This window comes from Cucurbita maxima, unplaced genomic scaffold, assembly GCF_002738345.1.
Source record: "Cucurbita maxima cultivar Rimu unplaced genomic scaffold, Cmax_1.0 Cma_Scf00017, whole genome shotgun sequence".
Lineage (NCBI taxonomy): Eukaryota > Viridiplantae > Streptophyta > Magnoliopsida > Cucurbitales > Cucurbitaceae > Cucurbita > Cucurbita maxima.
In genome coordinates this window covers 3,482,236-3,507,330 of record NW_019272033.1, presented here as the reverse complement: position 1 = coordinate 3,507,330, position 25,095 = coordinate 3,482,236, and the positions used below count along the sequence as shown (strand labels likewise).

The window sequence follows — 25,095 nt, the reverse complement described above, 5'->3', positions numbered from 1 at the left end:
TTTTGGTTCATATCAATCATTAACGATCATTTCCTCGAACAAAGTACAATATTGAACCATGTATTCTTTACTTATAATTTAGCGAATTTGGAATTCCTTACTAACAATCATTAACCATCCTTCCTTTGAACAAAGTATGGTATAGATCCTGCCCTGAAGCTTATAAAGTCCTCGAATAGTCTCTCTTTAATCGAGGCTCGACTACTTTTCAAGAGTCTTCGAACAAAGACTTACAACTTTTTTATTAGAGATTTGAAATTCTAGTTAAAGTATGGTATTGATATGATGATAGGATGAAATGATATTGCACGTTGTTATTTTTAAAACCAAAGAGAAGGTACTGCAAAATCTATGAAGGGCATCTAATGTTTCGGAGTTGACGCTGCGAAATGGCATACGGCAATTACAGAAAACCCGGCTTGTTTAGAACGTCTCACATTTCCAGCTTCTTCATGATTCATCGCCATTCCATTAATACTTTCAACTTCCCTGTTTAATTCGAAACGATGCCACTAATTCTCATCAATCTTCATGAGAAATGCATTGGACATCCGCATGGTGGCAAACCGGTATGCCGCAAAATTGCAGCTCTGTTCCCCACAGGATCCGGCTTCATTTTCACTTGCTCGGGCAGTTCATGGCCATATGATTGCTTCTGGGTTCAAGCCTCGTGGCCATTTCCTTAACCGGCTGCTTGAGGTGTATTGCAAATCGTCGAATGTTGTGTATGCACGCCAACTGTTCGACGAAATTCCCAGCCCAGATGCGATAGCAAGGACTACTTTGATTACGGCATATTCTGCTTCAGGGAATCTGAAACTGGGTCGAGAAATATTTAATGGAACTCCATTGCATTTGAGGGATACTGTTTTCTACAATGCAATGATCATTGGTTATTCGCACAACGATGATGGTCTTTCAGCTCTTGAACTGTTCCGTGCTATGAGACGGGATGACTTCCGGCCTGATGACTTTACATTTACAAGCGTTCTTAGTGCTTTGGTGCTTGTTGTTGGCAATGAGCAGCAGTGTGGTCAGATGCATTGTGCAGTGGTGAAATCTGGAATGGGGTGTGTTTCTTCTTCAGTGTTGAACGCTCTTCTCTCTGTTTATGTCAAGTGTGCATCACCATTGGCGATATCATCTTCAGCAATGGTTTCTGCTAGGAAACTGTTCGACGAAATGCCTAAGAGGGATGAGCTAACATGGACGACGATGATTACTGGGTACGTACGGAACGATGATCTAAATGGCGCTCGGGAAGTTTTTGAGTCAATGGCTGAAAAGCTTGGGGCAGCATGGAATGCCATGATATCAGGATATGTACACCATGGTTGTTTTCAGGAAGCATTGATAATGTTTAGGAAAATGCGTTCTCTTGGAATTCAGCACGACGAGGTCACCTATACGACTGTAATCAGTGCTTGTGCCAATGGTGGGTTCTTTCAACAGGGAAAACAGGTGCATGCTTACATTCTAAAAAATGAGCTGAACCCAAATCATAACCTTTTGCTGTCTGTGAATAATGCACTGATTACTTTGTATTGTAAAAATGATATAGTCGATGAGGCACGGAAGGTTTTTGATCAGATGCCACTTAGAAATATTGTTACTTGGAACGCAATCTTATCAGGGTATGTGAATGCAGGGCGTATCGAGGAAGCGAAGTCTTTCTTCGAAGAAATGCTAGAGAAAAACCTTCTTACACTGACTGTGATGATTTCAGGATTGGCACAAAATGGATTTGGAGATGAGGGTTTGAAGCTGTTCAAGCAAATGAGATTGGATGGCTTTGAACCTTGTGATTATGCATATACAGGCGCAATTACAGCATGCTCTGTGCTTGGAGCATTGGAGAATGGTCGCCAGCTCCATGCTCAACTTGTTCATCTGGGCTACAATTCAAACCTTTCTGTTGGCAATGCATTGATATCAATGTATGCAAGATGTGGAGTTCTTGAGGCTGCGGAATCTGTGTTTCTCTCTATGCCTTTTGTAGACTTGGTGTCGTGGAATGCCATGATTGCAGCACTGGGACAGCACGGGTATGGTGCAAAAGCTATTCAACTTTTTGATCAAATGTTGAAGAATGGCGTATTCCCTGATAGAATAACCTTTCTTACTGTTCTTACTGCGTGTTGTCATGCTGGTTTGGTTGAGGAGGGACGCCATTATTTTAGTTTGATGTTTGAAAATTACGGTATCAGTCCTGATGAAGATCATTATGCTCGAATGGTCGATTTGTTTTGTCGAGCTGGGATGTTCTCATATGCCAAGAATATCATCAACACTATGCCTTCTAAACCTGGTGCACCAGTTTGGGAGGCTCTTCTTGCTGGTTGCCGGATTCACAGCAACCTGGATTTAGGAATAGAAGCGGCTGAGCAACTTTTTGAACTAACGCCACAACACGACGGAACCTATGTACTTTTGTCGAACATGTACGCCGATGTCGGGCGGTGGAACGACGTTGCTAAGGTGCGGAAGTTGATGAGGGACCAAGGGGTCCAGAAGGAGCCTGCATGTAGTTGGATCGAGGTCGAGAACGAGGTTCATGTGTTCTTGGTTGATGATGATGTGCACCCTGAGGTGGTATCTGTGTACCGTTACCTGGAGGAGCTGGGGCTTGAAATGAAGAAATTGGGATATGTCCCAGACACTAAATATGTGTTGCACGATATGGAATGTGAACAAAAGGAACATGCCTTGTCTACTCACAGTGAGAAGGTCGCTGTAGCGTTTGGGCTAATGAAGCTCCCTCCAGGAGCCACAGTCAGGGTTTTCAAGAACCTCAGGATCTGTGGGGATTGCCATAATGCATTCAAGTTCATGTCTAAAGTGGTGAAGAGAGAGATAATAGTGAGGGATAGGAAGAGGTTTCACCATTTTAAGAACGGTGAATGTTCGTGCGGTAATTACTGGTAATTATTTGAGATGTTTGTGGGTTATAGGGTTAAGTCGGGTTAGGATATTTTTTTTAGAATAATCGATAAACCAAATCTAAATAAATTCAAAATGGGTCGGGATAGGTTGGGTTGATCGGATTTTTCTAATACAATTCGTGTGTGCTCCATGAATAGAATGCTAGACAACTATGTATTTAAAAAAGTTTTATACCTATATTATCCGTTCAAAATTCTGATAAATAGCTTAAATTGATTCATTTACGAAGGTTTAAGATTTAATTTAATACCATTATTAAATTAAAATTTTTAATTGATATTGAGACACCCAAGTAGATGAGAGATACATGAATAAATTGAGACTATATTCGAATAATAACGTTATTCAAAATGTTGTCAATGCCAGCTTCGGGACCTCCACGTTGTGGAGTTGTTTTTCTTTTTGGGGTATAATGGCACCACGGGAGACAGACAATGGTATGGTTTTCTCGTACCTCTAAAGTCAAAATACAACCTTGTAATTACATTATAGGAAAGAAAAGACCGACCGACATTCTTCCTAGAACAAGGTTTGATTTCATCACGTGCCATTGAAAAATAGAGATGGAGGGTAAAAACGTAAATAGAGCATTGATATAATTGGGGATGGTAGTTATTTTCAACGGTCAGTTGCAATCCCAAGTTAGGAGAGAGAAAGAGAGGAGAGAGAGAGAGAGAGCGGGGAATGGAATGGAGCGAAAAGCTTAGTTGTTGTTTTGCCATTTTTGTTTTCTCCTTCCCCTCTTTTTCCTCTGTTTTATTTCTTTGCAGATCATCTTCTGGAAAAGGACGAGAAGGCGGAAAGCCACTTTTTCCTTACGATTTTCCCGCTCGAAATCGAACTGTCTGGTGAATCTCATCTTCAATTTTTGATTCCTTTTTGTTTTCTCCAGGAGTTCGTTTGAACAGGAGACTTCTCTTGAGGCTTTGAGAATCCCTAGAAGGAGAGCCGATCGATTCTGGAATTAAGAAAAGCGCGGAGCAACAATATGGGAGGCGAGGAGCCAATGCGGGGGATTGTTCACGATTCAAATACCCTAGAAGAAACGATCCGCGTTTCCATTAGGTTAAGGCCATTGAACGACAAGGAATCGGCCAAAAACGACTCCTCCGATTGGGAATGCATCAACAATAACTCCGTCGTATTCCGAAGTACTTTACCGGACCGCTCTATGTTTCCCCAAACTTACACATTCGGTAAGAAACACAAACGTCGGCTAATTTAGGGAATGATCCTAAATTTTTAATTAAGGAATACTATCTTCATTGGAAGCCACGAGAGCTTATGCTCAAAGCGGACAATATCGTACCATTGTGGAAAGTCGGGTTCATCTAACAAAGTCCATGTCCATGTTCATCATATTCAAAATCAATCCAAAACATATATTTAATCAAGCCATAATCATTTCTAAGGTTTTTAGATCTGATTTTCCTCTTTTGTTTTTTGTTTGTTTGCTTGTTCTTCTTTGCCATCTACCTGGTGGATTAGATAGAGTATTTGGGTGTGACAGTACAACAAAGCAAGTTTATGAAGAAGGAGCCAAAGAAGTAGCTCTTTCTGTGGTGAACGGCATTAACTGTAAATAATACTATCTCTGTTTCTGTTTCTGAATATGCCTACCATATTATCACAATGCCTCTACTTTCAGCAACAATTTTTGCATATGGGCAAACAAGCAGTGGAAAGACTTACACCATGAATGGAGTCACCGAGTATTCTGTGACAGACATTTATGATTACATTGAGAAGGTAAGCTTTATCATCGAATCTATAGAAATTTAATACGCTATATGACACGTCTAACTCGACAAAACTTATGGATCGTAGCATCAAGATAGAGAATTCGTGCTGAAGTTTTCAGCGATTGAGATATACAATGAAGCTGTTAGAGATCTCCTTAGCTTTGAAAGTGTCCCACTTAGACTGCTTGATGATCCTGAGGTGCATAAACTTTTCATTTTTCTTTTGTTCATTTATAACAATGGGTAGAGATTTTAATGGCATAATGTTGCAGAAAGGAACTGTTGTTGAGAAACTTATAGAGGAGACATTGAAAGACAGGGGCCATCTCCAGGAGCTTCTTTCCTTCTGTCAAGGTGAAAATATTTAACTCTTCCTTTGATAAATTTACCTCTGAGCATTTATCTCTGAGATACATTTTAAGCAGTTCAAAGAAAGATAGGGGAGACGTCTCTGAATGAAACTAGCTCCAGATCACATCAAATCCTAAGGCTAGTAAGTATGCCATGAAAATTACTAATTTACTAATTTGGGTTAAATTCTTTCCCAGAAGTTTGAGGATCAAAACAATGTTTAAACCTTGTGGTTAAATTTCCCATTAAGGGTCGTTTAAATGATCTCATTCCTGCAGACAATTGAAAGCACTGCTCGCAAACTCCAGAAGTCTGGAACTTCAAGCAGTCTCACGGCTACAGTGGTAAAAAAAAAAAGGACCTGTTCTTGGAAGTTCAATTAATTGAGAAATCCTCTTCTAAACAAAAAAGACTTTTTTCTCTTTCTTCTTTATACAGAATTTTGTTGATCTTGCTGGAAGTGAACGGGCTTCTCAAACAATGTCTGCTGGTACAAGACTAAAAGAAGGTTGCCATATCAACCGTAGTTTGCTGGCTCTGGGAACTGTAATTCGCAAACTAAGGTTTGGTTTTCTTCCATCCACATATTTGATGGAAGAAATGGAATGATTTCGTTTCTTGTTTTTCATTTCTGCTTCATTAGAAAGAAAAACTAAACATATGATCCTGTATTCTCTGTTTATGAATGGAATGCAGCAAAGGAAGGAACGGGCACGTACCTTATAGAGATTCGAAGCTAACACGTATTCTGCAGAATTCTCTAGGGGGGAATGGTCGAACAGCTATCATTTGTACTATGAGTCCTGCTCGTATCCATGTTGAACAATCAAGAAATACATTGCTATTTGCTACTTGTGCAAAAGCGGTGAGTACAAATGCACATGTCAATGTGGTGGTCTCAGATAAGGCTTTGGTGAAGCAGTTGCAAAGGGAATTGGCTAGACTTGAGACTGAAATGAAGAACTTCAAGCCACTTCCTGGCAAAGGAGATTCTACTGCCTTGTTGAAAGAGAAAGAACTTGTCATTGAGCAGGTGAGGATTTAGCTCCTACATTCATTCAATCTAATCAAATAGGTTTCCTATTTATATATGAAATCTATTTGAAACACTTTTCTCAACAAAAGGAGAATAACCCGAATCAGGCAGCGCTAAGTTATTTATTGGTACAGCGTTCTACTCTACTTTTTCTGCACTTGGAACATGATTAAACAGCCTCTGTAAATTCTAACTTGGACAGAAAGAAGGTAAATTCAGCTCCTTTTATTTCTAATTGTTGACCCTTAAGGAAAGTGATGAGGTAAAATATTTAATGAAAATTGATTAGTTGTTTGACAAATGGGAATTAGAGTTAGATAGAAGTTGTTTCTAGATTATCTGGTTTATGTTGATTATGTGGTCTCTCTTGTAATTGTGCCTTATTTTGTCTTTGTTTATAAATACTCAGATGGACAAAGAGATCAGGGAATTGACTCGGCAGCGTGATCTTGCTCAATATCGAATCGAGAATTTATTGTATTCTGTCGGAGAAGATATGATATTTAAGCAAAGTGAAAATATAGTACAAACAGTACCAGATCTAGTTGATCTCGATGTCGATGTCGATGTCGATCTCGATCTACATTCTTACAACTCAAGCCTCAAAACCTTTGACACATTTTATGTACAAGAAGAGAATAGCCCTCACAAGGTGGTTGATCCTCTATTATTCTCTTTCAGTGACGAGGACAATTTTCTACTAGATAGCAGTACTCCCGAACTGGCTGGACCTGATCCATATAACGACTGGGAAGAGATTGCTCAACGTGTTCGTGCAAATTATGAAGATAGTTGTAAGGACGTTCAATGCATTGAACTGGAAGAACCAAAAGAAACTCTAAACGAAAATGGTAATTTAAGTTTAGCTAGATTGGAGGACAGTGAAGAAAAGATGGTTAGTATTTCCGGCACTAATCAAGTGGTATTCCCACAAAGGAAGAACACGGAGATAATTACATTTGACGAAGATTTTACTTACAGCGGTTTTGTGCCAAAAACAGCTGAGACGCAGAAAACATTGAATTGTATTGTAAATATTTATCCTTCTGAGCTATCTCTCAGCGCAAAGGAAACAACAAAATCTGGTTTTCAGAACTTAAAGTTGGCCAGAAGCAAAAGTTGTTTGACTGTTTTACTGACCATACCACCACCTTCTTCTTGGATTGAAAAGGCAGAGATGGATCAGAAACCTCAAATTGTTGGATCTGTCGTGAACTTCTCTGGACCAGAAGAAGGCGGTTGGAGAAAGCGCGGTTTAAGGTGTGGAAATATGGACACCATGGACTCACAATCTGTATGTAGTCACAGTTCAGAAGCTAAGACTTTGCAAATAATAGATGAAGATGATGATGATAATACTAGTGTTGTCAACTTTTCTCCCGAAAAAAAAGGAAAGGGCAAAGCTCGGATAAGGAAGCGATCCGGTTCGGTGAGTTTGTTTTTTCTTTTGTATTTTACATTTTGTATCATTCTCTTCTGTGACCATTGGCAAATCAAATCATAAACGTTTTGAGATTCTCTTTCTCTTCCATTGTTATATCATTTTCATCACTATCGTGAGAAATGTAGAGTTGGTATGTTTCTCTTGATCCCAATGAGTGTATATATGACAGAGGCTGGGAATGATCTGGAAGAAGGATGAACCAGAAGAAAGCACACAAGAATTTTACATGGAAGAGGCACCAGATTTTGAGTCGGATTCTGAGTGGATTTTAGAGTTCCAAGATCAACAAAGAGAGATAATTGAGCTTTGGGATGCTTGCAACGTACCATTGGCTCACAGATCATATTTCTTCATCCTTTTTAAAGGAGACCCTTCGGATGCTGTATACATGGAAGTAGAGCTTAGAAGGTTGTTCTTTATAAGGGAAGCCATTTCCCGATCAACTGATGCATCGGGAAGAAACACCATCACGCAAGCTTCGAGGTATGTGCTTATTTCTTTCGTTTTTAAACCAAAATCCTGAGCTCATCCAGTGTGATTATTGAGTAGTACTAAAATAGCTTTGTAAAACTGGAGTAGCTTGAAGGCTCTCAACCGTGAGAGAGATATGTTGGCCAGGCGAATAAAAAAGAAGTTCACAGTGAAAGAAAGAGACGAGCTTTACGAGAAGTGGGGTATCGACTTGAAGACGAAGCAACGAAGCATACAGTTGACACGAATGCTATGGTCAAGAACGAAGGACATGGAGCATATACAAGAAAGTGCTGCCCTTGTGGCAAAGCTAATTGGATTTGTGGACTCTGATCAGGTGTCAAGGGAGATGTTTGGGCTATCCTTCTCACTCCAATCCTTACATCAAAGTTCTTTTTCCCGGAGAAGGAACCTGTCTCTTCCTTTTTGAACTTTGCACCTTCTTATCCTAGTACGTATTTTTTATGCCTCTACTCATCCAGACTAGTAGAAGAATCCAATTATGTAATGAAAATTCCCTAGAAGATGGATAAGATTCTCTTTTAACTTTTCACCGTTCATGTTGTAATTTGAATTGACCTCTTGTTGTTCACGTGTATATACACACTTGCGAGGAATACTAACGAAGAAGACCATTTTTTTTTTACCTCCTGTGTACAACTGAAAGATCGCTGAAGTACTTATTGAAAAAGCTTCCCTCTAAGGTTCTACTATAATGAATGATCTCTCTCTACCCAAACTTACCGTATTTAATGAAAACTACCCACCACTCCTCAACATTAGAAAGATTTATCTTGAATATCTTTGACTTCCACTGATGTCCTCCCAACAGACTATTAATAAGAGTGGGAGAATTCGAACCTCACCTCACCTCTTGATCGAGGGTAAAAGTCTTAACCGATCAAGCTGTTTCGGTTGACTCTTTTTAGTACCTCAAGCATGTTCTTGCATTGAATGGGCTAGCCAAGACCCAATAACCCCACCTTGTGTAAACAGCAACAACATTATAAGTAGATTCCATAATTCACACGAGGATCAAACCTGCCATTAAGACTTACACGTCTCTAATTGTGGGAGCTCGATTTCCAAATCTAAATTGAATATCTAAGCCAAGCTTTTACCCGTAGACTCGATGCTGTTGAGTCGTTGCATTTAGTGGACAACAAAATGAAGAGATAAAGAATGTAAGATAGCATAAAAAGAGAGCAATGAACAATGAGGGATACTGATGAGAGGAAGAGTTAAAAGAGACAAACAAAGACAGATAAAGAAAGAGAATGAGCGTCACATAAAGAGAGGGACCAAAAGCTCAGTCTTCCTAAGATTTATTCAGATTATCATAAATATTAATAATGTGTATGAAACATTATGACAAACTTGAATTGAACTGCTATAAGAAAAGATTAAATAAATGAATTATTAACACAAAAAATACCATAAGTCTCGACAAAGAGTCTTCCCAGCTCTCTTCCTCTTCACAGACACTAAAAAAGCTGTGATTATAACAATCCAGAAGAGATGCATTTACAGGCTAATAATATATTATAACCATCCAATTAAGATTCAAGAACGGCACCTTTGGTAATTTTCCATCCAGAACTGGAATATGACATCTCATATCTTGTTGTATAGGATTTTCTGTGTGAGTCATTGTGTTCTGGATGGCCTACATCAATGAGACGAGCTGATTCTTCAAGAGTTGCTTCCACCATGGCACGCCGGCCATCTAAAGATACTGTTACACTGTCAATGGTTAGATTTGAGAGTGTGTAGTCATAGAACCAACCGATTTCTGAAATTTCGATTGCACGATCCGTCCAGATCTTCAACATCTCACCATCTAATATCTGGAAAAGATATTATAATGTCATTATGTTTGCTACAAATGTAAACATAAGTGAAAGAAAAAATGCATTCAGTCAAAAACAACTTGCATCAATGCATTCAGGAGTAAAACAAGACAAGTTGAGAACGTCATTGGATGACAAGACGCCATCACTCCAAAATTTAATAAACTCAAAGATGAAAGGATGTAGTGAATTACCTTTACTCTAAACTGAACAATAACAATGATTCTATGTAACAGTCCAACCCCACCGCTAGTAAATATTGTCCTTTTTGAGATTTCCCTTCAAGGACTTCCCCTCAAGTTTTTTAAAATGCGTCTGTTAGGGAGAGGTTTTCACACCTTTATAAGGAATGCTTCTTTCTCCTCTCCAACCGATATAGGATCTCACAATCCACCCCCTTGTTGTTTCATTCTTGCTGACACACTGCTCGGTGTCTAGCTCTGATACCATTTGTAACAACCCAAACCCACCGCTAGCAGACATTATCCTCTTTATTTATTTCTTACCTAGACTCGATTATTACATTATCTTTCTAACATATAGTTTCAACATCCATTGTAATCACCACCAAAAAGGATAAATAAGTGTTTTATCCGTGATAAATCATAACGAACCTTTTGGTGACAAAATTGTCAAGAAATTCCATAACATATAAGAGGATGAAGTTAAGCACTAAAACAAATTGATGGTAATGGAATCACGTTTGGAAAGATAAAACACCCCAGAAAAATTGAGATGTTTGCTTATGAGGATCATTCTCTTAGAATTGCAACGATGTCAACAGGAAAATCTTGTACATTAATGATCAAACTAAATGGGTTTTTTATCCGTTATATTTTATTTTATTTCTGTGGAAAAGGGAGGGGGGAAGGCCATTGTGTCAATTTGCAGCTCAGAATGAAACAACAAAACAGGATAATTTTGTATGTACGATTGGTGGAACATCCTTACCTCTTGTAGTTTTTCTAGGCAATGATCAGGTCCAAAAGCCAGAGACTTAATGCTCTGCCATTTGCGAACTAGACCTTCTGCAATCCGTGCATCCATTCTAGACGACTCCTCGCTGGACTTTTCAACTTCAGATGCTGCGCAAATAAAAATCATGTTATGAAACTCAAAGACCAGGTTCCTCCCATGAAGTTGACACGGGAGAGAAGTTTGTAAATCATCGAGAGTTGAGACATGTTGGCTATTGGAAACTGAAATCAGATTGGGTATCGAGATGAAAAACAATATATGACAAAGAAAAGAAAAAAACTGGCATTTGGACTTCTTATAATTCATAGTTTCTAGCTGAAAAACTAACCATAACCCAATTTGCAGACCATAATGCTAAAAGGGAGAGGAAGAACTTAACTTGGTCTGCATACGGAAGGGAAAAACATATGCAATTTTTTAAAGCCACAAGGAGTAGCCATGCAAATCACGCACCAGAAAAATAAATGAAACCTTAACAGCTAAAAAAGTTTAAGATAAACCACTTTCAACTATAACACATTCCAGATTCAACGGAAGTTCATAAAATAAAAATATGAAATGCCTTGTGCTTGTGACTTGAACAATTCAAGACAATTCCCACTGGAAGAATATAAAGCAAACGATGGAGTCAAACAAAAAGGATTATGCCTAAATATAGTTCAAACAACCCTACCACGAATTCTCCCGAGCATAAAGCCATCTTCAACACATAAATACACTATTATAAGATGTATCTAGAAATTCTGGACGTAGTAATCTGAAATGACCATACCTACACTGGTAGTTGATGCGCTAGAAGAACCAGCTTCTTTAAGTAGAGGAGTTGTGCTATTTCTAGCAGGTAAGAACCTCAAACAAGCCGAAGTCACCAACCCAACTGCCAAACCAGCACACATGATCTTCACACTTGCATCTTTAATTTGATCAGTAATTGGTTTTTCATCATTTATTTCGCCAGCTTTAGCTCTCTCAGAAACCTCAGATAAGTTGGTACGTTCATTCTCATTCTCATCAAAGCTCACTAAAGGCACCTGACTATTTACAACAGGAAAAATATATTACGTTTCTGCATCTGCCTCACGCCTAGAACTGTTCTGACCGAGGGGAAACACCTTCCGCAGTGCTTGAATAGCACTGGATTTCACGTGATCAAGAACTGCAGTAGCCTCAGTACCAATCTTCACTATAGCTGCTGATGCAGCTAGTGGTGAACCATTAACTCCTTCCAGTTTCTCTAAGTACCTCAAAACAGTGGGATCATCGTAGTAATCTCCAAGCTTAAAATAAATGTCTTTCGTGTCTCTAAATCTGGAGAACACCACTTCCGCTAACCACATCTCCAACAGCTTACATAGCCCCGGAAGATCATTTTCAGAATTATTTAGAATATGATCTACAATAGCTGGATTTCTGTAAGGTGAAGTCTCACTATCTAGGCCCAGCCATGATCGACACTTATCAAGTTCTCCACAAAGTAAGGAACATAGCCCCCTTTCAAGGGCAAAATGAACCTTGCGAGGTGCATATCCTGTGAAAGCAGTCCCAACAACAGCTTCCTTAGTTTGCTGAAGTTGTCGGAAGAGGTCATCAGCATCTTGGATAAGGTGCGGTTTTTTGCCAACAAAGGCCTGTGCCACGAGTGCAAGTGCCACTCCATACACTTCAAAACATTCTGCAGGAATATTTGTTGGTGTAGCTACAAAGAGATCAACCTTTGAACAGAAAAAGAGAGGCTTAATGTAACAAGCAGCAAAAGAGAGGACTATTTATGAAGATTTTAATGCTGCACAAACCTGCTCAGATGCTGTCATTCGTTCAAATGCCTCATTCATAAATTCTTCACGGGTGAATCCACCAGCAATAGCTGTTGCTCCCCCATCTCCAACAGCCCACAAAATATTGCGCACTCCATGAAGACCCTCTACCCTTCTTTTTCGCCACTCATCGAGAGGCAAAGCTAACAGTTCCAGAACACATCGAGGTGTGATCTCTTCCAATGTCACATCAATTTGTGAAAGCAAATCAGGTGCAAGGCGACTAGCACTCTCCTACATTGCCGAAGGTAAGTGTTCTTTAATCGGCATAATTAAACTATATTTCGTGCATGACTTTATAAAGCCAATTGATGTAGTCTTTATTTATGCCTTTTTCTCATCACTACTCAGTGCTTAACATTGAGATCAATGATCATCATTCTTTACGTAAACCATTTCTTGCTAATTTGTGCAAGAAAAAGAAAAGATAGCTTAAAAGGCCCTCTTGAAAATGGCAATGGGTGGGATTGAAGTTGCAATCATATTTACCTGCAACAACTTCAAGGCCCTCTCGAGCACTTCGCAGCCCTGAATAAAATCAGGAGGAGATAATGTCATAGCATCCCTTGATATGTCAACATAAGCAAGAGCCACGGCCAGGACAATATCTTGCTTGAATGACTTTGGCAGCCTCTCTCTGAGCAAGCTCTCTCCAATTTCAAGAACCAATGCTGTCTCTCCAGCTTCTTGCAACAGACACAAAGCACCAGGAACCTGCAAATTAACAATTCCAATTCACAAAATCTGCTCAGCTAAGGTTATATAGCAAACAGCCTGACCAGGTACTGGAACAACTGACATTCGCTACACAATATGAAAAGCATAATATAACTCAACCAACCAAGACTGTCTTTTACATTGATTATAACATAGCAAATGTAAAAACAAACGTTACCTTATCGAAAGGAACTTGCGTGAGAATGGTGCCATCTTCATCTTCCGAAAGGCCTTTATTGTACTCTCTTCGCGAAGTACGATCCGCCAAGGTTTCGCAAGCTGCCTGAAGAATCTGCCGGTGACTTATCAGAGTGTCCTGCCTAAACCCATACTGCGTCGGCTTCGAAACTCTAGCTTCGTAAGCTCTACAAATCACATCCCCAATAATATGCGTCTCAGCTCCAAGAACTCGATAGAAATGGATGGGGATTGTAACATGGCGCTCGGGGGAGGCAATATGAGGAGGGAAAGAAGGGGAGAGAGTGACGGTGGAGGAGGAACCGGAGAGGAATTGAAAATCTCCAAGTAGTCGCTCAGCCCATTTGCTAGCAACGCAGTTTACGGAGACGCTACCCCCGCCGGAGTGGTTGAGACGTCGTGGTTTAAGGCGTGGAAATGTGAAAGGTGAGCGGCTGTAAAGACCAGTGGTTATATAGCTCGACATTGTTTCCATCGGAATGCGTATTCTCCGGCGGAGCGAAGACAAGGCTTCTTCTTCTTCAGTGATCTCTGGTGAATTGTGGAGTTTGTCTCTGAAAATGGCTTCAGTTCAATTCGTGGATTCGCTGGCGAGAGGTCGCGAAGTGCAAGAGTAACGTAAATCACCCGCTAAAAATATATAAATTCATAAAATAATATATTTATTAAATATAAAAAAAAAGGCCCGTGTTCGATTCCCGCCAACGTAATTTTTTTCGTTTTTTCTTTTCAACTTTTCTAATAATAAAATAAGATTTTAGTAATTGATTTATGTTTATATTATGTATTTTTGGACATCTATTCTTCGTATCTATTGAAGGGCTACTGCAGTGCAAGAAAGCTACTCAAATATAAAAGTGGTAAGCATTTTTTGGAACATACAAGTCTTGTACTGCAAAGTGCTATATTAAACTATAAAAAGCACAAAAGCTACACAACTTTCATAAATATAATACATAAAAAAATTGATGTAAAAAACAATTTGTTCCATGAACTGGTTTGGTTCTCTCCTTTTGAATTTGTATCCAAAATGTTTGGTGAAGACTTCAGGCAGATATTATACCTTCTGGCAAGGATTCTTTCTCGGGTTCGGGAGAGAGGAATCTTCGGCACGCATAGAACACTGACGAGTGAAAACTGCTAGGGCTGTCTATGAACACAAAGTGACCAGCCTGCAGTCATAATAAGAATAGTCTTATAAGATGGATGCTAAAATACAGATATTCTTATCTAAAGAGAACAAGAAGGACGGTAAAACCTGAGGAACGCGTAGTATTTCGCACGGTGTGTTCATACTTTTGCGAGCTTCTTGAGCGCCTTGATAGTTCATCCAATCTTCATAACCGTATATAAATGTTGTAGGAACTTTCCATTCAGATGCACTGAGCAAAATGAAGGTAATCAGACATGCAGATATTCTTATCATGGACACAATTAATTACTTTCAAACTAAGCGATTTAGTATTAGTGAATTTTATGTACTTTTCTTTTTTAGACAGTGTTATAGAGGTTGAGCTCCACAAGCGCTTATTCCCCAGAGGTAATCCCTAATTCACGAAATATTGTTTCTTGTTATTACAAAGAGTTTTTCAAATTAAACTATAAGAAAATTGCATTCGCTTAGAGCTATTGTTCTTCTAAAATAATAAACCAGAGTTCTCAGCTTCTAAATATATGGAAAGAAACAGTGCTATACATAGACAGAGATGCATAATAAGTTTACTGTTCAAAATGCAGCTACTTGCACAAGCTTACAGAGAGACCCAAAATTAAAAGGAAAAGACACCCATAAGGAAGTTATTGTGGTCACTGTAAAACTAAATAGACAGGTAGCAAGACCAAATCTAACAAACATAATGGAACAGGATGAGGAGAGGCGTTCCTTTGGTGTCTTTGGAAGGAAAGGGACAGGAAGACTGACAGGGACGTGTTTTCAGCCTTTTCGTATGATGATTATGTCATGGTTTTAAGTTGGTGTAAATGTTTTTTATCCTCCTTTTCTAGTTACGGTTTAAGTCATTGAGGATTGTTGGGAGAGGATTCCTAACTCGGCTAATTAAGAGGTTGATCATGGGTTTCTAAGTAAGGAATACATCCCATTGGTATAAGGCATGTTGGGGAAACCGAAAGCAAAGCAATGAGACTATGCTCAAAGTGGACAATATCATATCATTGTGGAGAGTGGTGTTTTCTAACATAAATGACCTTTTGACTAGCTAGAGGGGCCATCATTTTGTGACCCTCTCCTACTCGGGTTTCCCTTTTTCTTTGGTATATTTCAACACATCAATAATATATTTGTTTCTCATGAAAACAATAATATTTTTTAAAAAAAATGGAACAGAAAGTAAAATTGGACGGCACATAATTTCAACAAACAAAGAAGGTACAACACAATTTTAAATGGCAGAAAGTAAAGTAATCAAACCTCTGTAGAAGTGGCATCCGAGCAAACGCACCGAATGCAAATATGTATTTCAAGCACAATTCTCCACTAGCCTTAGCTGCTAACGTATGATATACATAATCTTCATTTGGAAAAAGGGAAATGTCAAAACAAGTCATATTTTGGGGCCAAATATACAACTCTTTATCTTCCATTACCTGATAACAATCTGGATTCTTCATCATTCAATATGTCCCCAATTGAGTATGTCCCGAACCTCGAACTTGTATATTTGCGAACAAGATCTGGACCCCAAGGGCCCAAACCTCTAAGAAATGCAGAGACAGGAGATTAGGAGTCTTGCATTACTTAAATTTGCCAAAAAAAGATTATATAGTGGCACAAGCTAAAAAAAATTGTCCAGTATTATGAATGTACCAAAGCTAAAAACAAAAGCTAAGCAATGACACAGAACGTGAGTCTAATTTTTCCCCTTTCTTTTAACCTTTTCAACCAAAATATACGATCCAACTACACTAAAAATGAAATGATGGAAAGACAAACTTTTATAGAGTCTAATGAATTATGGGTTAAAAAACATTGTCTGAAGTCATGCTGTTGAGTTTATAAGATCAGATGATGTTATTAGAAACTATAATATGGCGTGCGTCATACTTTGTTTGGGATGAACTAGCCAAGAATTGATCCCAAGTCCCAACTCTTAAAGAAAAGAGTAAAGTATGGCGTGCGTCATACTTTGTTTGGGATGAACTAGCCAAAAATTGATCCCAAGTCCCAACTCTTAAAGAAAAGAGTAAAGTATGGCAATAGAGTAAAGAAACAGGTTTTTTTGTCGAATTAATCAATAAACCGAAAGCTTAAATAAATGTAGAAAATACCTAACAAGCTTCTGTGGAGTAAAATTTGACTCCCACAAATGATTCAAAACCGCTCCTTTCCAAGTAGCTCTAAACTGTGTAAGCCGCTCAGACTTCACCTCCGACTCCGAAGAAAATCCAGCAGGTCCAACTAAAATTAGGTGCTTGACGTGCTCAGGATGCTGAAAAAGAAAATGACTGTGACCTCAGAAATCACAAAGGCGATCATAAATGCTTAGTTCTTATAATTGAATTGCAAAAGCAATCACCTTGAGAGCATATTTAGCCGCAACATATCCACCAAATGAGTGTCCAAGTAAAACAAAATTGCTGATGCTTTTTGCTTTTCGCCACTCCTCAAAAGAATCTATAAACCATGCTTCAGTTTCTGCATCGTGAACATAAGAATCAGAACCTTAATAGAACATAAATTGTTTGAAGTTCAAGAGACATAGCTTGTTTCACTTCCATATAATATTGTGCATTACCGCAGCTTCCATAATAATTATTAAACCAAACAAAAGAAGAGGAAAACCCCTTGCTATAATAGAACTACTAAGAGATCGAATGGAAGTTTACTCAACCTTCTGTGCTTTTGCATGTAAAATCGGGCCTGCTAGACCCTCCCCACCTACAAACACGCAAGTAAAGAAACTTCAGTACATTTATGTTGCTCATTCATTATAGGAAAAAAAAAGACAGCCGTACTGATGGTGGAGAACCTGATATTAGTCGAGTCATTAAAAACAAATGATGACATGAACTGAGCTTATGTAACCGCCCAAGCCTACCGCTAGCAGATATTGTCCTCTTTAAGCTTTCACTTCTGGGCTTTCCCTCAAGGTTTTAAAACGCGTCTACTAGGGAGAGGTTTCCGCACCCTTAAAAGGAATGTTTCGTTCTCCTCTCCAACCGATGTGGGATCTCAGTTTATTTATCAACAAGGGTACAATGTCAATGGAAGAATATTAGAGCTTCCCCTCTCTCCCACAGGATAACCTCACAAAATGATTAGCAAAAAAGATACCCCTCTGAGCTCACATCCTCCCCCTATCAACATGAACGTACTGCCCACACCAACTAATTTGTAATGACATCTTTTTCCCCACTCTTCTCCATCGCGCCTTCTCATATATACGTACTTAATAGAAGGCTTATCAAACGATGAGCACAAATCACAGCGAAGGAATAAAACATGGATTACCCCAGATGGCCTATTTAAATAAAACTTAGACATCAAATTAAAAGATTTATCTTAGAAGATTGAGCTCACCCAAGTTGATCGACGGCAATGACCCGGAAGCGACTGGCAAGAGCATCAAAATTCCGGAAGAAGAACCCTTGAGAAGCAGCATAACCATGAATCATTACAAGAGTCGGAGACTCAGCTTTGCTTTCGAATGTCACGGTGTTGATATATCTAGGTTCATCACTCGAAGAACAAAACCACCTAGTTTTCGTTCCTGGCGGGCCAGAACCAATGTTAACCCGTTCTTGGACAAAGGGAGTTCTGAAATTGCATAAATTCCAATAACATAAATAAAGAGGCAAAAAATTGTCACAAAACAAGACTTCGAATCATATTAATATCTATTCCTAATGAAGCTCTTAAATGATAACATGGATAAGCAATTTTGGATTCCAGTTTCCAAAGCGTGCCTTAAACGAAAGAAATGCGAATTCTCTAGTTGTCATGAAATCCAATGACCTTCGAATTAAAAAGAACTTCGAAATGTTGTCGCAATTCACTAAATAAATTTTAAAAACGTCACGATAAATTACATCGCAAATGCCTAAAACTCTAACCGGAGCGACTATTCCAGTAACCAACAAATTCCATCTCCAGAATCTGGCCCCAAACACCAAACACGTCGCCCAATTAACAATCAATCGAATTCTTTTTCAAAAAGACCTCTATGGTTTTAGGAGAGGTGAAGAGAGAGAAATTACTTGACAAGAGAGAGAAGTCGCTTCTCGGCGGCGATAATATGATCGGTCGACGTGGGAATCCAACGGAGAACAGAGGGCCAAAGAGATCTCGATTGCGCCTTCTCTGCAGCAGAAGTGGCAGTTCTGAGTTCTGCCTTACTGATCTCCTCAGCCATCCTCGCAAATGAGCTCGAAATCCGCAGACGATTTATGGTCATCAAGAAATGAAAATTCAACCATTCTTCTGCCGTTCAAGTTTCCGTCCTATAAATAGTGAACCATGTTCGTCCACCAGCCCGCCATATGACTTCGTCGACTTGGCGAGGAAGCAAATTAATTAAAAAATTAGAAAAATAGATATTTGGTGATTTTGTGTTTCATTTTTTATTTAATTAAAAAAAAAATTGTTATTTCCACTCCTGCAAAATTATAATTATTAGCGGTGATTAATTGCAGAAATGGCGTGGAAGAATAAGAAATCCGGAAGTTTTGTTATATCCGCTCCTTGAGGATTGCTAGATCCCTTTGCGCGCTTACATTCGCAGTGACGTAACGTGCAAATAATTTATTCTTTTTATTTTTAATTAAAGACTCGACTTTATAAAAATAAATTATATGGAAATCATTTATTTCAATTTTTATTAAATTTTATTTTAATACAAATAAAATTATTAAACATAAAACATCTTTCCATGCCTTTTCAAATTAAGATAATTAACCATTCAATTTTAATATATTATGAAAAATTATATTAAAAAACTTAAAAACTCTTCCACCTTTTATTTTGTGTCATCAGAGTTTATTGCGTAATAAATAGCTCTTTAAACCATTACATTTTAAAAGACCATTTTTGTATATAAAAATAATAATTTAATTCATGAAATTATTACCTTTCTTTTTTGCTAAAACCTGAAAAAATGTATTAAGAAACAATTCATGTTTCATTCCTTAAAACACATCAAAATTATGTTAATCATAGACGATAGATAAGAGATGAGCATAGTTCAAATCTATCAATATAATTGAAACTTTGGTAAAACATAGTTCAACGATAATTAGCACGTACTCTTGAAACAACTCAAGCCTATTACTAGCAGATATTGTCTAGTTTGGGCTGTTACGTATCGCCGCCGGCCTCATGGTTTTAAAATGCATATACTAGAAAAAGGTTCCACACCCTTATAAGAAAGGATTCGTTCCACTCTCCGACCGCTCAAAACACAACTCCTACGGAAATAATTCTAACATGTAATTCAATCTACAAACCGGTAATTTCCATTCAAGGAATGGTAGTCCAAATACCGAAGATTTCTAGCCATTAATTACACTGTATCACCAGAAAATTCAGAAGCATAAATTAGCAGTCTCTAGAGGAACAGATTCGCATTCAGAACAATAAACAGTCACAATGTTTTGTGTTTATTGAGAAGAATAATTGATTCCAAATCCTTGTCGAGTACAGGATCCGTGTGGTACAGAAATCACACAACAAAAACAAGAATATTTGAGAAAGAAAGACTTGGTCATGACCATTTCTAATCAGAGAACTACAAAAAAACAAGAAATAAGAACAAGAAGAGACATAATACACAATTTCCAAGCGCAAAACATTCACTTAATCAGCTCTTGACTGACCAGCTCGGGATGAGAGAATAATACCAACAATAAGTCCATAAAGGGCAAGTGCTTCCGCGAAAATTAGAATGAGAATCATCCCAACAAAAAGCTTTGGTTGTTGTGCATTGGCCCTGCAGAACACAAATACAATGATTAGATGCCTACATATTCTACAGCTCTCTGCATCAAAACTGCTCCTTTTAACCAGAAGATTTGAAGCTGCATATCAATGGCATACATCATCAGCTAGCAAGTTGGAAACAACTATTCACAAGAAGGCACTTCAACAACTTCTGGAAACAAATTCGTTGTAAACTATGGAAGCAAGTGGGCAACCCAATTCAATCCCAAATGGCTGATTCAGAGAAACAGACCCAAGAACGCAAATGAATAATCTCTCTAGTTACTGTAACAAGAAACAAAACGTTGCTTGTTTTGCAAAGAGTCTGTGAGATCCCACATCGGAGGATTGTGAGATCTAACATCGATTGAAGAACGCTGGGTCCCGAAGGGAGGATGTGAGATTCCATATCAATTGGACATCGAGCGGTGTGCCAGCGAGGACGCTGGATCCCGAATGCAGGTGGATTGTGAGATCCCACATCGATTGGAGAGAGAAACGAGTGCCAGCGAAGACGCTGGGCCTCGAAGGGGGTGGATTGTGAGATCCCACATCGATTGGAGAGGAGAACGAAGCATTTTTTATAAGGGTGTGAAAACCTCTCCCTAACCGATGCATTTTAAAAACCTTGAGAGGAAACTCAAAGGAAAAGTCTAAAAAGGACCATATCTACGGCCGTGGCTGTTATGGAGCTTGTACAAATATGAAAGGATTGAAAACAATAGTGATACCATTAATCTTTTTGGGATTTGAGGCATTCGACCATTCATATTGATCTGAGGCAGCAAATAACCAAGCAGGAACTTAGACTCCAAAGCCAAAAATGTAGAGATTTGAACTTCAAGTCTTCAGTTCAATCAGATTTAGAAGTACGGTCCCTAACTTGTAAGCTCAAATTATGTTTAGTTTTTCAACTCATTCTTAACACAGGCATCCCTTTCCAAAAGCAATCGTACGCCTCTACTTGAACATTGGGACACAGATTCTAATAACAAATCTTCGATCAGATTACTTTCACCCAAGTTGAAAAATTAGCAGAATCATATTGAAAACATTAACTAAAGAACAAAATCAAGCCAGACAGAAGTTTCCACAATACCTATAAATATATGCTATAGAGTAACAGATTAAAATTCCTTTCAGCTCAAATACGTAAAATGGAGTACCTAACGCCCGCATCACCAACGATGCCGATAGCCATGCCAGCAGAGAGACCGGCGAGACCGCAAGCAAGACCAGAGGAGAGATGGGCGTAACCATCGAAGAGGTAATAAGATTTAGCCTTCGGGTTAATCCCCGTACTAATAATCACAGCAATAATCAAACCATAAATACCCAAAACTCCCGCCATAACCACCGGAACAATCGACTTCATCACCAATTCCGGCCTCATCACTCCCATTGACGCCACTCCTACCCCGCTCTTCGCCGTGCCGTAAGCGGCTCCCATACCTAATTAACAAGAATAGCAGCCAATCCAATGAAGATCCATAAAAAGAGATATGGAATCAATTGCGTAGAACGAAATTTTCTTACAGGAGAAAACCAGGGCCGCAGCAGCGCCGAGGAAGCCAAAGAAGGGAGCCGTTTCATCACCGCTAAACGTTGACGACATTTTTTTTTCAGTTCGACTGAGAAGAAGATCTCCGATCAGATTAGATCTGAAGCTTTTTTTTCTCTCCCTCTCTCTCTCTGATTTTGCTTTTTCTTCAGATACCCAAACTTTTTGTTTTTCGCCTCTTTTTTTTTTTTTTTTTTGCTTCGATTCTATAATATCTCTCCACGTTATCTGGAATAATCGAAAAGAGACCAAAGGCAAAACAATAAAATTTAGATATAAATAAAAATAAATAAATATATATATATATATATATATATATAATTATTAAAATGTTTATTTAGTGCAAATACAATTTTCAAAATGTTATATTATAATTTTAGTCCATCAATATTCAGTATTTATTTAATAGGTCTGGAAATTTTCAATCTTTTTATAAAATTTGGATATCTATTATTCACAAAAATGAATTATCTAAAATAATTGAATGATAATTTAAATTATTATTTACCTTTTTAACCAAGAAATTCAATATTGTGAGGATATATATTAAATGTTGGACTTTAAATAAGTACACGTGTCTTAACCACTTATCATACTTTGAAATCAAAGAAGGATTTAAAGTTAAATAAAAAATAAAAAATAGAGAGTTTCATTATACAGGCTTTTAATTTTGATTTATTAATAGAAAATTAAAACAGGAAAAGGTTAAATAAATAATATTATTGTCCAACTATTTTAGTTAGTGTGTGTGTATAATGAAAAATAATACCCCCTCCACCCAACCATTTTACACTCTCTTCAAATTTTACTATAATTGAAATTTTCTAATTTAATTTTGGTTTTTGGTTTTTTTTATAATATTGCCAAGTAGACCATGAGTATATCCTAATATTTTAATGGTATGAATTAAATCTGATTGGGTTTGCATTTCTTTAATCGGTCTGTCTACATGTTAATTATGGAAAATATAATTAAATTTCCTCATAGTTTCATCCCATTCTACCCACATTAATGTTAAGTATTAACTTCATTCTTGCAAAATTGTGATTTTCAACCCTCTGTCTCAATAACAAAAAGGGTATCTTAATCGAATATCTTTAAGACATGGCATCAATAATCTTTTTTGAATTTAAAATAAATAAGCTTTCAATGGATCACAAAAGTTAAAACTAGAGATATTTATAAAGTCGAAAACTAAATCCCCATCCCACAAAATGCTCCATATCTTTGTTAGACTCTCCACATTGCGTATAATATTGTCCACTTTAAACATACGCTCTTATGAGTTTGTTTTGGGCTTCCCCCCTCATACCAATGAAGTTAGTATGCTCACTTATAAACCTATGATCATTCTCTAAATTAGTCAATGTGAGACTTTCATCATCCAACTCCTCCCCTTAATTAAGAATCAACTCCTTTGGAGTCCAAGTCATTTTTTATGAGGACTGAGGATCGAGTTAGAGAGTTAACAGGAAGAAAGTCCTCCCCACACCGTCTCTATTCCTAGTCATGTTTAGGATAGGTCCCACATGTAAATTGGCATTCCTAGCTAAACTATATAAAATAATAATAATAAAAACAATGTAATACTAAAAAAAACAGAGTTTACCATCCAATCAGAATAGTGCAAGTCTCATCATCATTCAGAATAGTGCAAGTCGAAATGCTGAAGATAACAAGTTAGAGGGAAGCTTCAGGCAAATTAGAGCAATGTTGATGCAACAGAGTTTAATTTTTTTATTGAGAAGAATAATTAATCCCCAAATCCATATTAGCTACGCTACTACAGGGTCCGTGAGGTACAGCAAGCAATCACACCTCACAAGAACATTTGGGAGAGTAGGCTTAAAAATCATAACAACAACCCATTTACGAGTACAAAATCAATTCTGGATGGACAAAAAAAGAGGACATACACTACACAAACTCCACTTAATCAGCTCTCGACTGACCAGCTCGGGAAGACAGAATAATGCCGACGATGAGTCCATACAGTGCCAGTGCTTCAGCAAAAATTAGAATAAGAATCATCCCAACGAAAAGCTTGGGCTGCTGGGCATTGGCTCTGTCCAACGAAGAAGATTAAATATAAGGAATAAGTACCTTTACCAGAAGGGTTTGAGAAAACAAAATTCAGGAATAAACTTATATCAAAACAAAGTTATAGCTATTTAAATCACCACGACATGGATCCATCAAAATCACATCCAACATACAAACTCCAATCCAACAGAACATAATGGAATAACATCAACAAAATCATATACCAAGGCTTTGAGGAAGAAATCTAAGAAAAATGCAGAAACAAGCTTACAGAACAACCAAGAAGTGCACGAACGAAATCTATCGATAACAAGAATACAAGCGCGAACAGGCTAATAGGTCAAAATACACGCTCGACGACAGCCAAAATCAACATTCCAAAACGTTAACAAATAGTACCTAACACCAGCATCGCCGACGATCCCGATAGCCATGCCAGCGGACAGACCAGCAAGGCCACAAGCAAGCCCAGAGGAGAGATGCGCGTAGCCATCGAAAAGGTAATAAGATTTGGCCTTGGGGTTAATCCCTGTACTAATAATCACAGCAATAATAAGACCATAAATACCCAAAACTCCAGCCATGACCACCGGAACAATAGACTTCATCACCAGTTCAGGCCTCATTACTCCCATAGACGCAACTCCCACCCCGCTCTTCGCCGTTCCATAAGCAGCTCCCATACCTAATCAAAAAAAAAAAAGACCAACATAAACCCCCCATCGCGATATGAATCAAAGATCCACACCCAGAAAACAATAAATTAAACCGCATTGGATGAAAGATGAATTACAGGAGAAGACGAGGGCCGCAGCGGCGCCGAGGAAGCCGAAGAAAGGTGCCGTTTCATCGCCACTGAAAGTTGACGACATCTTTTCTGGGTTCGATGATGAAGATGAAGAAGGTCGCCGATTAGATCCGATCTCGAACTCTCTCTCTCTCTCTTCTTCCTCTCCTTCAAATAAGCCCACAACTTTGTCGCCTCGCTACAATGGCCTGAAATGCTCACGCTATCG

At 38.3% G+C, this 25,095-nt stretch overlaps 6 protein-coding genes across 8 annotated transcripts; 2 read left to right on the top strand and 4 right to left on the bottom strand.

Annotated features, from left to right (window-relative positions):
• Window positions 1-319: 319 nt before the first annotated feature.
• On the top strand, window positions 320-3,083 carry LOC111492473 (pentatricopeptide repeat-containing protein At1g25360-like). Of its 2 annotated transcripts, XM_023141815.1 has the most exons (3): window positions 320-1,461; window positions 1,562-1,634; window positions 1,727-3,083. In XM_023141815.1, exons 1-3 carry the CDS (start codon window positions 532-534, stop codon window positions 2,923-2,925), a joined length of 2,202 nt encoding a protein of 733 aa, XP_022997583.1. In that variant the 5' UTR covers window positions 320-531; the 3' UTR covers window positions 2,926-3,083. The 2 variants fall into 2 exon arrangements, with proteins under 2 accessions (XP_022997583.1, XP_022997582.1); XM_023141814.1 differs by having other exon boundaries at window positions 320-3,083.
• A 347-nt stretch (window positions 3,084-3,430) lies between these two features.
• LOC111492485 (kinesin-like protein KIN-7G) lies at window positions 3,431-8,629 on the top strand. Of its 2 annotated transcripts, XM_023141834.1 has the most exons (13): window positions 3,431-3,472; window positions 3,836-4,139; window positions 4,432-4,521; window positions 4,592-4,692; window positions 4,771-4,884; window positions 4,958-5,039; window positions 5,111-5,178; window positions 5,315-5,380; window positions 5,475-5,599; window positions 5,733-6,069; window positions 6,482-7,501; window positions 7,686-7,999; window positions 8,096-8,629. In XM_023141834.1, the coding sequence occupies exons 2-13, from the start codon at window positions 3,932-3,934 to the stop codon at window positions 8,415-8,417; spliced, it is 2,847 nt and encodes a 948-aa protein (XP_022997602.1). In that variant the 5' UTR covers window positions 3,431-3,472; window positions 3,836-3,931; the 3' UTR covers window positions 8,418-8,629. The 2 variants fall into 2 exon arrangements, with proteins under 2 accessions (XP_022997602.1, XP_022997600.1); XM_023141832.1 differs by lacking the exon at window positions 3,431-3,472 and having other exon boundaries at window positions 3,629-4,139.
• Window positions 8,630-9,369: 740 nt separating this feature from the next.
• On the bottom strand, window positions 9,370-14,159 carry LOC111492068 (protein ACCUMULATION AND REPLICATION OF CHLOROPLASTS 6, chloroplastic-like). The gene is given in 6 exon segments (XM_023141245.1): window positions 9,370-9,834; window positions 10,789-10,922; window positions 11,588-12,527; window positions 12,609-12,863; window positions 13,119-13,343; window positions 13,525-14,159. Coding segments are annotated over 6 exon segments (2,340 nt in total). The 5' UTR covers window positions 14,020-14,159; the 3' UTR covers window positions 9,370-9,543.
• A 217-nt stretch (window positions 14,160-14,376) lies between these two features.
• LOC111492069 (probable 1-acylglycerol-3-phosphate O-acyltransferase) lies at window positions 14,377-19,078 on the bottom strand. Its single transcript, XM_023141246.1, has 9 exons — window positions 18,759-19,078; window positions 18,082-18,318; window positions 17,393-17,439; window positions 17,078-17,196; window positions 16,830-16,990; window positions 16,149-16,258; window positions 15,973-16,072; window positions 14,803-14,926; window positions 14,377-14,716 (listed from the first exon to the last, which is right to left on the bottom strand). The coding sequence occupies exons 1-9, from the start codon at window positions 18,953-18,955 to the stop codon at window positions 14,591-14,593; spliced, it is 1,221 nt and encodes a 406-aa protein (XP_022997014.1). The 5' UTR covers window positions 18,956-19,078; the 3' UTR covers window positions 14,377-14,590.
• Window positions 19,079-20,123: 1,045 nt separating this feature from the next.
• On the bottom strand, window positions 20,124-22,213 carry LOC111492071 (V-type proton ATPase 16 kDa proteolipid subunit). The gene is made up of 3 exons (XM_023141248.1): window positions 22,012-22,213; window positions 21,642-21,927; window positions 20,124-20,485 (listed from the first exon to the last, which is right to left on the bottom strand). Exons 1-3 carry the CDS (start codon window positions 22,088-22,090, stop codon window positions 20,353-20,355), a joined length of 498 nt encoding a protein of 165 aa, XP_022997016.1. The 5' UTR covers window positions 22,091-22,213; the 3' UTR covers window positions 20,124-20,352.
• A 1,536-nt stretch (window positions 22,214-23,749) lies between these two features.
• Window positions 23,750-25,077, bottom strand: LOC111492070 (V-type proton ATPase 16 kDa proteolipid subunit). The gene is made up of 3 exons (XM_023141247.1): window positions 24,873-25,077; window positions 24,479-24,764; window positions 23,750-24,101 (listed from the first exon to the last, which is right to left on the bottom strand). Exons 1-3 carry the CDS (start codon window positions 24,949-24,951, stop codon window positions 23,969-23,971), a joined length of 498 nt encoding a protein of 165 aa, XP_022997015.1. The 5' UTR covers window positions 24,952-25,077; the 3' UTR covers window positions 23,750-23,968.
• Between the last annotated feature and the right edge of the window lie 18 nt (window positions 25,078-25,095).